Here is a 12723-nt window from a genome sequence, read left to right on the forward strand (position 1 = left end):
TCTCTGCTTCTCTCACATTCTGGTACACTAGTCGAATGGGCGTTCATTGTCGTCGGTACCTCAAACAAAGAAAAAGGCAGAACAATGTCCATTATAACAAGTGACATATAGGTTAGCATTAGAATGTGAAATACGTAGTATTTCCTGCATGGTAGATATATACACTTCTGTCTACGTTTCTTAACATGACTGATGATTGAAGTGAATACATCAGATTACCGGCTTATTTTCAACTTAATAAGATCATTATCCATTTTGAACAGTCGTTACACCTTGCTGATGCTGCAACCTTCTTTTATACTAATAAATTATGTGTGTCTATTTTAAAGAAAAGTTAAATGGTTTCCATTTTAACAGCCAAAATGCATTGGAAATTTCTTATTGCTACCAGTAGATTCATCCTTTGAAAACCTTACTTGGTATTCCTGGTAGTATCCTTGGATATGGTAATATTAGTAATGGTCTTTACTTGGTGTTGCTGGTAATAGTACACCCTCTTGATTTTATCAATAATGGCTTTTATTTGGTAATGCAAGCCATTTCATTCTACGTTGCAAGAATGACAATGCTCATCCACTTATTGTGTATTTATAGGAACGTATCAACTAGGAATGAAAATGGCCGCTTGTGCTTGGGACAAATCCTCTGATGTCGTTTCGTGATAAAATGTATTGAATAAAAATGGAGAGGAAAGTTTCTCACTTCCAGTTCCTTCACATATTTGTAAATCATCATTTAACATATCCTCTCATTTAATCGGAACTGATAGCATTTCATACCAGCACAGAAGTATCCTCCAGTTTGAATCAGGGATAAACCCATGTGCTTAACTAAAAACTACAGAATGAGGAGCAATGTCAAAGGTACTTTCAGTACAGCATCTAATGAGCACACTTGTACTGGAGAGCCCCAGCAGATCATATAGTTGCATCATGAATAAGGGCATCAGCCATTGTTATCCCTCTGTTGGTCTCAAACCCAAATTAGAGGTCAAAGAATTCGTGCTCAGTGCATTTGTCAGGAAATATTCATTCTAGAAGCTTAGAGAATGGGGTGGTACTGCAATAGGCCTATAGTTTTTAGAGGGGATGGTCAGTATTAAGTTTTTGGTGAGGGGGTGGGGGCACTGGAATAAGAAAGTCTATTGCAGTGCACTGTTCCAAATCGAATTTTTATAGTAAGAACATAGCACAGCAATTTAACCATTTTCGTGCCTACAGGAAAATCAGCCACGAAGTTATGTGACTTTTTACGTAAAGTCATGCTATTGAAGTGTTATTTCTCAGCACATTATCTTGAGCCTCAACTTTTGCTCAGTTGTGCTGTGAAGAGTTTTATTACAGAATTAACAGAGACGTTGTCAGAGGTGTTATTATTAGTTTGAATAAGGTTTGAGGATGATTGTAGTTTATTCATAAATTCCACAGTCTTCTGTAAGACTGTTTTAAAACTGTTACACCCTTTACATCTACCTAATGACTGGACATTGCATAGCTGCTCACATCATCCATTTCCATCTCAAGCAAGAAAGACTTAAAATGCTTTATGAAGTGTTTGTGTTCTCAATACAGAGGTTGGTTTGAGACCAATCAAGGTTTGGATCGTTAATTAAAGGGTTAGTTTTGAAGAGGCATTCTTGATTGCTTCTAAATGATTTGCGCCAATTTTCGGATAGTTGTAATTCATATCTTGACTGTCTGTCATCAGGCAACAGCGCTTTTCTGTCTCCAAGTGTCATGCCAAATGAACCTTTCTTTCAGTTACGGCTAGAACTAATTACCTTATAATGCACCAGGTTACCAGTATGACTCTAGGTTAACCATAATGCCCCATTAGGGAGACACTTCTGGCCAAGGGCTTATCACCCAAGAGTTGCCCACCATGTTCATGCAGTGGCACTCTAGGTTGAACAGTCAAGGGTTTAGCCAGAAGTATTTCACCATGGAATCACAATATACAACTGTTCCCTAACAATTCCCCCTAGGAGAAAAACTTCTAGGTGAAGAGTCAACTGTTTGGCTAGAAGTGCTTCCCCAGGAACTACAATCAGCATCAGTTCCCCCAATAGTTGCCCCCATGGGAAGCAGCCCTGGCCAGGAGCTGGTTACCCAAGAGTTGGCCACCATGCTCATTCAGAAGCACTCTTGGCTGAATAGTCAGCTGTTCGGTTGGAAGTGTTTCCCCAGTGAGTGACAGTGTGCAACTGTTCACCCCCCCATAAGTTCTCCCCCAATGGGAGACACTTCTGGCCAAGAGCTGGTCACCCATGAATTTCCCAATAAACTTTTTCAGAAGCACCTTTGGGTGAACAGTCAACTTTTTTAGCTAGAAGCGTTTCCTCAGGAGTTTCAATCTGCAACTGTTCTCCCAACAGTTGCTCCCCCAACACTTTTTGCCAAGAGCTGGTAGCCCAAGGGATGTCCACCATGGTTCTTCAGAAGCACTTTTGGGTGAACAGTCAGCTGTTTAACCAGGAGCGTTCTTTTGCGGAATCAATTTTCCCACCAACAGTTGCCTCCCTTCCTGGAGAAAAACTTCCAAGCAAGAGCTAGTCGCCCATGAGTTGCCCACCAGTCTTTGTCAGAAGTACTGTTATAGTGGACAGCCAACTGTTTGCCTTGAAGTTTTGCCTCAGGAATTGCAGTCTACAATGGTTCTTTCAACAGTTGCCCTCCCGGAGAAAATATCTTGCCAAGAGCTGGTTGCCCAGGAGTTGACCACCATGCTTCTTCAGAAGCACTCTTGGGCAAACAGTCAACTTTTTAGTCAGAAGCGTGTCCCCATGGAATCAGTTGTTTATCTCAACAGTTGGCCCCCTGGGGAAAAAATTCTTGCCAAAAGGTCATCACCTACAAGTTGCCCACCTTGCTTCTTCAAAAGCACTCTTTGATGAACGGTCAGCTGTTTGGCCAGAGGTATTCCCCAGGTTTTTCCACAATGTGCAACTGTTCCTCCACCAGTTGCCCCACTCGCAAAACACTTGCAGCCAAGAGTTGCCCATCTGCTTATCAGAAGCACTTTTCAGTGAATGGTCACCTGTTGGCCAGAGGTGTTTCCCCAAAGAATCTACTGTTTAGCAGTAGTTGTTCCCCTGGGGAAATGCTTCTAGTCAACAGCTAGTCAACCAAGAGTTTCCCACCATGCTTCGTCAAAACACTTTTGGGTGACCAGCCAACTATTATCCAGAAGTGTTCCCCCTTCAAATCACCTGTCACCCCCAAAGTTTGCTTCTGAAGAAGCATAGTGGCTGACCACCTGTTGTCCAGAAGTATTTCCCAAGGGGATCACAGTGTTTGACTGTTTCCCCAAGAGTGCTTCTGAAGATGAAGAAGCATGGTGGGCGACTCTTGGGCAAGCAGCTTTTGGCCAGATGTGTTATCTTAGCGGAACTCAGTGTGCAATCATGCATCTGCAGAAGCACTCTTGGGGATATAGTCACACATACTGTGATCCTCTTGGGAAATATTTCAGGCTAAAGAGTTGACTGTTTGCCTGAGAGTGCTTCTGAAGAAGTATGGTAAGGGATTTTCGGTCAACCAGTTCTTGGCCAGAAGTGTATCCCTATGGAGACAATTGTTGGGAGAAACAGTTGGTTCCCTGGGGCAACACATCTGGCCAAGAGCTAGTTGCCCAAAAGTTGCCTACCACGCTTCTCCAGAAGTAGCCTTGGGTTAAGTGTTAACTGTTAAGCTTGAAGTTTCACCAGATGATCACAATGTGCAATTGTTCCCACCAAGAGTTCCCCACCATGCTTCTTCAGAAGCACTCTTAGGAAAACAACCACACACTATGATCCCCTGAGGAAAGATTTCTGGTCAACAGCTAGTCCTCCAAGAGTTGCCTACTGTGCTTCTCCAGGAGCACTCATGGGGAAATGGTTGCACACTTTGATTTCCTAAGGAAACACTTTTTTTCCACCAGCCCATTGCCCAAGAGTTGCACACCATGCCTTTACAAGAGCACTGTTCACCAAACAATTATCAACTAATTATTGTCTTAAAAACACTTTTGGCTGGGCAATCACCCACCATCTTCCCATTGGTATTGCTTTTGGCTGAAAAGTTGCCCACCACCCTTTTTTGGGGGGTGCCCTTAGCTGCAAAGTGCCCAATCACTCCTCTTCCTTTCAGCATTCTTTTGAAGGTCAATTCTTCTGGTAACCTCTACCCTCATTTTGTCGAGAAAGAGAAAAGGGCAGGTCTTCCACCTGAAGGCCCCTATCCAGGAGGTGGATCTATAGGAAGGGCAGATCCTCCACTGGCAAGCCCATATCAATGAAGTGGCCAATTAGGAGGGTCAGATCCTCCACCTGGAGGCCAATATCACCTGGAGGCCCATATCCAGGAGGTGGCCCTCTGGGAGGAGCAGGTCCGTCACCTGGAGGTCCATATCCAGGAGGTGGTCCTCTGAGAAGGAGCAAGTCCCCCACCTGGAGGCCTGTATCAAGGAAATGGACCTCTGGGAGGAGCAGGTCTGCCACCTGGAGGTCCACATCCAGGAGGTGGCCCTCTGAGGAGGAATAAGTCCTCCACCTGGAGGCCTGTATCCAAAGGTGACCCTATGGGAACAGTGGGTCATACACCTGGAGGCCTGTATCTAAGAGATGGCCCAAAAGGAGGAGCAGGTCTTCCACCTGGAAGTCTGTAGCCAGGAGGTGGCCCTACAGGAGGAGCAGGTCCTACACCTGGAGGCCAGTACTTAGGTGGCCCTATTGGAGAAGTAGGTTTTCCATCTTGAGGCCTTTATTCAAAAGGTAACCCAATGGGAGGAGAAGATCCTCCACTTGGAGGCCAGTATCCGGGAGGGGGCCCCATGGTAGGAGCAGGTCCTCCACCCAGAGGACAGTATCCAGGAGGTGGGCCATTGGGAGGAGCAGGTCCTCCATCGGGAGGCCAGTATCCAGGAGGTGGGCCATTGGGAGGAGCAGGTCTTCCACCTGGAGGACAGTATCCAGGAGGTGGGCCATTGGGAGGAGCAGGTCCTCCATCGGGAGGCCAGTATCCAGGAGGTGGCCTAATGGGAGGAGCAGGTCCTCCATCGGGAGGCCAGTATCCAGGAGGTGGCCTAATGGGAGGAGCAGGTCTTCCACCTGGAGGACAGTATCCAGGAGGTGGGCCATTGGGAGGAGCAGGTCCTCCATCGGGAGGCCAGTATCCAGGAGGTGGGCCATTGGGAGTAGCAGGTCCTCCACCTGGAGGCCAGTATTGAAGAGGAGGTACTCTATGGGACAAGTAGGTCTTCCACATGGAGGCCAGTTTTGAGGAGGTGGCCCTCTGGGACAAGTAGGTCTTCCACACGGAGGCCAGTATTGAGAAGGTGGCCCTCTTGGACCCTGAAGTCTTCAGATGTGTTCAGGAGTGTAATTTAATGTTAACAGTATAATCTACTATACGTGAATGTCCATATTTCAATCAACAATGAGTTCCAGTTATCAGACTGATCCTTCGCCGAAAGTTGGCCAGGATCACCAACATTATAATGTTTTTATGAAGTTCTAATGGTATAAAATGCAACTTATCCTGTTCCCATGATAACATCAAACCCTTCAGGTTTTGACTATCTAGTTTTACTGAATATATATATATATATATATATATATATATATATATATATATATATATATATATATATATATATATATATATATACATACAATACACACACACACACACACACACACACACATATATATATATATATATATATATATATATATATATATATATATATATATATATACATAACACACTCTTACATACATACCTATATACGTACAACACAGTATATACACATAGGATGGCTGGAGACTTTTGGAGCTCTCTCTGGAGCCGGGATACTTATGGATAAGTGATGGCCGAGAAATTCGTTTATCATTTTTAAATATAAGAAGTTTGCTATAAATTTTCACATTTTTAAAACTCATTTTCGATTCTTATTTTTTTATATATATTTTTTGGCTGAAGCCTGCTTTATATTAGAATGCAATTCTAATGAGTTGTTCAAATAAAAAAGCATCCACAAATTTTGATCTTGGTATATTAACATGGTCTGAGACTTGATTTTGGTCCATTGTTCTGCCCTTGTATGAAAGGTATTCGGAATACTTAAGTTTCCACTGGACTAACCCGAGGGTTTATTAACTTGGATGGCAAGCTTGCATTGAATCAAGTGCACTTTTCAAAGTAAGAAATACTATTGTAAAATTCGACTGAAAAAAAATTAATTTACGTAGGAGTGTTTTCCAGTTTAAAACTGGCCAGATGGATAAAGTTTAGAGTACAGAACATCTTTTTTCAGTCGACACCTTCAAATTTTTCCAGTTATGATATGTCTCGCAAATTATGTGGACAGGTCAGTAATGATTATTTTCTTCAATCTTAGGATACCCCCTAGAAAATAAAAAACTAATCATAAACTATTGCAGCAACAAGTAGTGTCGTAATGAATGCCAAACTACTCTTAAGAAGTTAGGAAATTCTTACACTTTTGGAATAGGGAGAAAGATGAACACAAGTAACCACTCTGGTTAAAGTCTTGTAAACTCATTTAGCTTGATTTTTTTTAATGTTAGTAAAAAATTTTATAGTCTTCGGAGAACCAACATCTTAACACTAGCAAAGAATCCTATGCCCGTTTCTTGAGCTGGGAATGTATAGCTAGTGCTTTGTTTTCAGTTTTTTATTCAGTAGTCCGTCAGTCCAGTTGATACGGCAGTTTTGTCAAAAAGTTCCGCTGTTCGTGTTTGGTAGGCTGCGTAATCAAAAAGTATCCAAATATGCCTTTGATAGAGAGAATTTCACACTTATCAAGTGTATGTTTTGTATTTGTTTTGGGGGGGAAGGGGTCGTTAGTGTTGAACACTAAAAGTGGTTAATTTTCTAACATAGATATCGCTAATAAAATTCAGAATAATTGACGAAAATTGGCAACTTTTGACTATGCGAATCACCGTCACTCAGCGCTCACGTCACGTCTTACGGTCGCTTTCAGTCTCAGTGCACCTTGAACCTTGAAAGTGCTAAGTGTTTGTGATCAACCTGCTGTCGAGGGAAGACTAGGTTCATGTAAGAAAAAGTCATTTCAAGTCTGTTCTCACATTCTCGGACTTGTAGTGGTTTGAATAAGCTGACACTTTCTGAAATGTTCCTCACAAGGATCATTGTGCTTGCTCGGTAAAAAAATGTTGCATATTCTAAAAGGTGATGAAGGTTAGGCCTACTGTTAAACATGCAAGCTCGTGACACCGTTTTCCTTCAGTTCTTTGAGTTCCAGGAACTCACAAATGGAAATTGCTGTATTATGAAGATTTTTCGGCCACATCTCGCGTGGGTGAATAGGAGTGATTAGATTTATTGTCCATCCATATGAGATCGGTAGACTTCCAAGTAGGACCCGTATTTTTGTTGTCGAGAGTTGTGATAATGAGGATTTGACAAGTAAATATGCAGTGAAAATATGAGTTGAGATTCCACGAATATTTATATGTGAAAATGGCAAACGCAAATATACGGAGCATGAATATGGACACGCTTACATAGGCTTTTGGATTCGTACAGCATTGTGGCTTTTGCTGAATGAAAGGATAGGTTTTCTTGTCTCTGTCGCTCGTTTACAGCAAATTCGACAACCATTTCATATCTGGGGATTTGATGGAACAACCTCCGCCCACCCCATCCCCCCTTCTCGCAAGGAATAACGAAGCAGGAAAGGTAAATATTTTAATGCTCGTCCAAAACTTGACTGCTCTCTCTCTCTCTCTCTCTCTCTCTCTCTCTCTCTCTCTCTCTCTCTCTCTCTCTCTCTCTCTCTTTGTATGTCCAGTTCTCAGAAGTAGACCCGTGTTAACTTCATGGGCGATGAATGAATGGTATGGGCGCGTTCCTTTAAATAATCTCCAGCTGACCTTATGTGGGATTTTTATGTACCTAATTGTTTGTCAGCAATTGCGGGTCACGGCTGGACTGGACAGAAAGAGAAATACGTAAGACACGAATGAATGGTCAAAACGTCTCCAAAATGCATATCACCTTCTCATGATAAAAAACGGGAGGGCCTCGACAAAGTTAAACTCACCCCACCCAACTGAATCCATCATCAAGTCGATGATACGTTGGTATTTTGCCCTTACCTATATTTATATCTTCTGTCTGTCATAATCACTGCCTGTCTTATTTTGTCCTTTATAAAGTCAGGTGACGACCCAGGGTTTCGTCTATTCTAGTCTATGCTTTACAATATTACTCCCCTTTAAAAAAAATTATGAATCGGCTACAAAAATTTTGCTTACGTGTCCTTGCCTTGACAGGTTACCATATTTTGCCAATGCAGCTGCACAAAATACTGTTTGAGTACCGTATGACAATTTTGATGCAACTATTCATGTCACTAAGTAAGTTTTAGAGGCATTTTCAAAACTTTTATAAAGATTATCTCAGTTTGGGAGAAAAATTTTTGGTGTTGGCGGTTTAGCCTTGAATACGACATAGCTGTGTTAGGTTTTCAAGGCCTGAGATTAGCTTTAGCTTAATTATTACAAAAGTAGCAGTCCCGGTTGAAAAAACAGAATGCTACAAAAGCCTTAGAGCCCCAGTAGGAGATATTCAAATATGCTGCTGCAGTGAGATGGGGTTCTGTGGACTTTTCATGGGCTGAAAGCCTTGCAAGATAGGAAAATTCGTTTTGAGTGCGTCGATTGGAGACTGGAATTGCTTTGTAGCGTGACGAAGTGACAAAGTCTGGATAATAAAATTGCATAAGCTTTCTAATAAATCTAGTTAACCCTCAGTTATCCTAATACCTTCTCGTAATAAGTCATGAGGTCGTTTTCTAAGCACTTAAAACGATCGGTGCCACTTTGGCTTGTTATCTACGCGTCACCTACTTGAGGTGCTAGTACTAAACGCGGCGGAAGCTCCTTGGAAAACCGTGTTTAGTACTAGACCCTCGGGGATCACCCATTTCTATATTGTGTGGTCGACAAATTATATTGATAAACGTTATCTTCCTGCGACCGTCCATTTTACATTTACCATACGGGGTTTAGTACTAGCGAATCCAGGTAAAAATGTCACAGGAAAAAAGTCACAGGAAGAAAAGTCAATCTTTCCTAAACAGTGACCCCCAAGAGTTTTAACACGGTATGTCTCCTCCTTCTCGGCGTGTTTAGTACAAGCCCGTTGGAGATTTCCTTATAAACATAAACAAAAGACTGTAAATGTCATAAAGATATTGACCCCCCTAGAAATATTGTGAATTTTTACCCTGTGCCTTTATTACCGGCCACCATAAATTAATGTGACTTTTTCCTAGCCAAAATTACTTTTTTTTTATCCTGTGATCTTGTTACCGGAGTAGGTAACGAGTAGATAACAAGCCAAAGTAACACCAAATGATCTTTATGGGAACAATGTAAATCAGCGTTTCAGGCATGGTGCCTTTTGGCTTGCTAGTTTTTGCAACATTTAGAACGAACGTACACGTTGGGGCAAAAATACTTCAATTTTGTGCCGTCATTCACGATGACAGCGAAGTTTTAAAGGGTATTTTCGTAACCAACAGTTATGAGTGAGGTTCTCGCATAAGGTACCAAGAGCATATATCTAAACATTCTAGAATAGTGGTTCTCAACTCGTTTGAGGTCACGGACCACCAACCCAATAAAAAAAATATCGTGGACTATGATAAATATAGCTTAGATGATAAACATTTTGGTTTGAAATATATTTCTTTCTCAAGAGTTGCAAAGTGAATTTTGGGGATATTATATAAATTGTTAAGCGCACATCTGTCAATTTGATCCCATTTTTCTTTGCAACCGTGTTTGGATCCCATTTTCACTGACAAAGCGTTTCCATGTTAGATGTGGTACTAGATAGTGCACAACGAATATCGCTTTCCACACCAAGCCGATTCCTCTGTTTGGACTTGACGTGCAATAAAAATGAGAATCCACTCTCAAACACGTAGGCTACAGTAGGTTGTTGGAAATGATAAAAGACATCTGACTGCATATGTTGGAAGATTATGGTAATTGCCAGTTATTGGAAATGGTTTGGTGGAGCGCCAAGCATTTTTAAACTTCACCAAGGTCTGGAAACAAATTTTGGGTCGTGAGTGTACTAGGCAAGGCACTTGGGCTAGTACCAGAATGGCCAATTACTTTTGAGAAAATTTTTCGCTCAACATTTTCAAGAAATTAAAAATATTATCAATCTCCAGCGAACGTCCTGTGTACCACCCAAACAATCACCTTGAGCCACCAGTTGAGAACCACTGTTCTAGATCATTTCGTACTGTTATTTATGCAATAATCTTTTTTTATCAAAGTCATCATAAAATGCTTACAGTATTGCGGACGCTTATATCCGAAATCAGTCTTCATGTAGGGTTTCAATCCGGGTAAGATTTCCTATGCGATATCGTCCATCTACATCTTCAGAACAGCATGGGCAAAAATGAAGATTGTCCAGATTTTGCACAGAAATTGGCTTGCTTACACACTCTCTCTCTCTCTCTCTCTCTCTCTCTCTCTCTCTCTCTCTCTCTCTCTCTCTCTCTCTCTCTCTAAAAAGAAAAAAAAAGGAATAAAGTATTTTTGCACCTGACCGGTAAGCCGGTCTAGTTTTTCTTTATGCGTTTCAAGGCTGGGTAGGGGTGGCGCGTTGCGCCCTTAAAAAGAACAACTACCTTGTCGTTGTAGACTTCATCTATAATTTTATTGAATTTTTGTTTGCTAATAAGTAATTAATATAGATTAATTTTTTGCTTACAGACAAACCTTTGTTTCAAGACCTATGATAAAACGGAATCGTCTGGTTAGTTGGACGTGGTGCTTTGTCTGGCAAGGTAAGAGAGCGCTTATTTAATACGTGGTTTGATAAGCATGGTACGTCGTTAACAAGCGTTTGTATATTAAGAGGTATTCGGAAGTAACTTGATCTGTTCCTTAAATAACTTCATGAGAGTTGTGACCACAGTGACCTTAGTGTTTATTCCATTTAATAGAAATACTTTTAAATGAACATGGACTGGGCACACTTGTGATACTTCAACTGGAAAACGCGTTGATATTTTTATATTTTGAAGCCGTTTGAATAAAATTTTTCAGTAATGGTGTTTCAAAAGATACGTTAAATTTTCTTTGGTGCAAAACTTTTATGTGGCCTTATGGTTGTGTATTTCTCCGGCAGTTGTTTGCGTGAATATTTGATCATTTACGTAGATATTTTTATTGAATGTGAAATATACTTCATTTCATTCCATTAAATTTAGCAGTTGAGGTAAACGCTAAAAAAATCTTGACACACTGGATAACAGAACTCCTTTCAAAAATATTGTATTGAGACAATAACACTGCTTATTATTCTACTGGAGTTTTTCAGTCGTTTGCAGATTCTGACCCACTGAAAGGTTTAAAAAAACTTCGTGTTTTGTTACACTACATTCGTCAGTGCTGAAGTAAATGCTTGTACTGTACACGGAAGGATAGACAGCAGTAATGTTTATCCTTGAGTGCTGAACTGCAGAATTGAATCATAGCTCAATTCATTGTCCCTAGCTATATGATGTAATGGGTTAAACTGAATAACTGGTTTGTCATGTTAGGCTTATCCATAATTTTTATCGGATTTTTTCCTCAGGTCATTAATGTATATTAATTTTTTGCTTGCAGACAAACCTTCGCTTCAAGACCTATGGTATTACGATTCAAGTTGTTCCAGTACAACAGTAAAGACATTTCAAGGTCTCGATAGATCGGTCAGTTCTCAATTTACATTGTAACAAACTTGATGCATTGTTTACCTACGTTACTCGCTTACGGCGAAGCTCTGCTCTTCCTTTTCAGGTGAATTCAAATAGAGTATTTGATGGGCCTGTAAACCCAGTCCCCCAGCAAGCCCTTTGTTGGCCGAGTTGGTTGAGCTTCAGACCGTCATTCGATGGGCCGGAGTTCGATTCCCGCCGCCGGCTGATGAAGAGTTAGAGGAATTTATTTCTGGTGATAGAAATTCATTTCTCGGTATAATGTGGTTCGGATTCCACAATAAGCTGTAGGTCCCGTTGCTAAGTAACCAATTGGTTCTTAGCCACGTAAAATAAGTGTAATCCTTCGGGCCAGCCCTAGGAGAGCTGTTAATCAGCTCAGTGGTCTGGTAAAACTAAGCTATACTTACTTAGTCCCCCAGCAGACCACTGATAGCTAGTTAAACCGAGAGAGTGGGACAGAATACAAAGAAGTCGGATCGGCAAAGGAGTCTAGAGTCTAGACTAGCTTGTGAATCAAACTGATGCATTGACGCTACACGCTTCGACCCATAGGAAGAACCCAACCTTTCTTGTGAGGAGGTGAGAACAAGGCTTGAAATTTTAGTGTATTTTCATTTTGTGCGAGAGTATCTGTTGGTTCATTTGCAGCAGTATTAGGAATGAATATTGGAATTGGATTCATGATTGTCTACGGGTTTTTATTATAAATGTTTCATGGTAAGCACTGAACTTAAACATTTTACATTGTGTATGTAGAGCAGCACATGAAATTGATTTTTGTGGTTAGTGCAAGCACAGTATAGAAGATAATCACTGTTCTTTGGAGAAGTTATTGCTGGAGTTGCTACTGGAAAGTCGTCGTCGTCTTCTTTTAATGTGCTTGTTTTCCCATTTGTATGAGGTAAGTATGATGCCTTCGTTTGAAGGACTTTGATTTGGCTTTGGGGCAGACTGTAG

General features: G+C 41.2%; 1 protein-coding gene and 1 long non-coding RNA gene across 2 annotated transcripts; both read left to right on the forward strand.

Moving 5' to 3' along the window:
• Window positions 1-4761: 4761 nt before the first annotated feature.
• On the forward strand, window positions 4762-5208 carry LOC136825995 (uncharacterized). The gene has a single exon (XM_067082855.1). The coding sequence runs from the start codon at window positions 4762-4764 to the stop codon at window positions 5206-5208; it is 447 nt and encodes a 148-aa protein (XP_066938956.1).
• Window positions 5209-6688: 1480 nt separating this feature from the next.
• LOC136826040 (uncharacterized) lies at window positions 6689-12174 on the forward strand. Its single transcript, XR_010849508.1, has 4 exons — window positions 6689-7709; window positions 10772-10845; window positions 11672-11757; window positions 11846-12174. It is a non-coding gene; the product is annotated as an uncharacterized lncRNA (long non-coding RNA).
• The last annotated feature ends 549 nt before the right edge of the window (window positions 12175-12723 follow it).

The sequence above is a fragment of the Macrobrachium rosenbergii genome, chromosome 40 (assembly GCF_040412425.1).
Source record: "Macrobrachium rosenbergii isolate ZJJX-2024 chromosome 40, ASM4041242v1, whole genome shotgun sequence".
NCBI classification, from domain to species: Eukaryota; Metazoa; Arthropoda; class Malacostraca; order Decapoda; family Palaemonidae; genus Macrobrachium; species Macrobrachium rosenbergii.

Coding starts and splice junctions, on each gene's coding strand:
- LOC136825995 (XM_067082855.1), top strand. CDS start 4,762: ATGGGAGGAGAAGATCCTCCACTTGGAGGCCAGTATCCGGGAGGGGGC.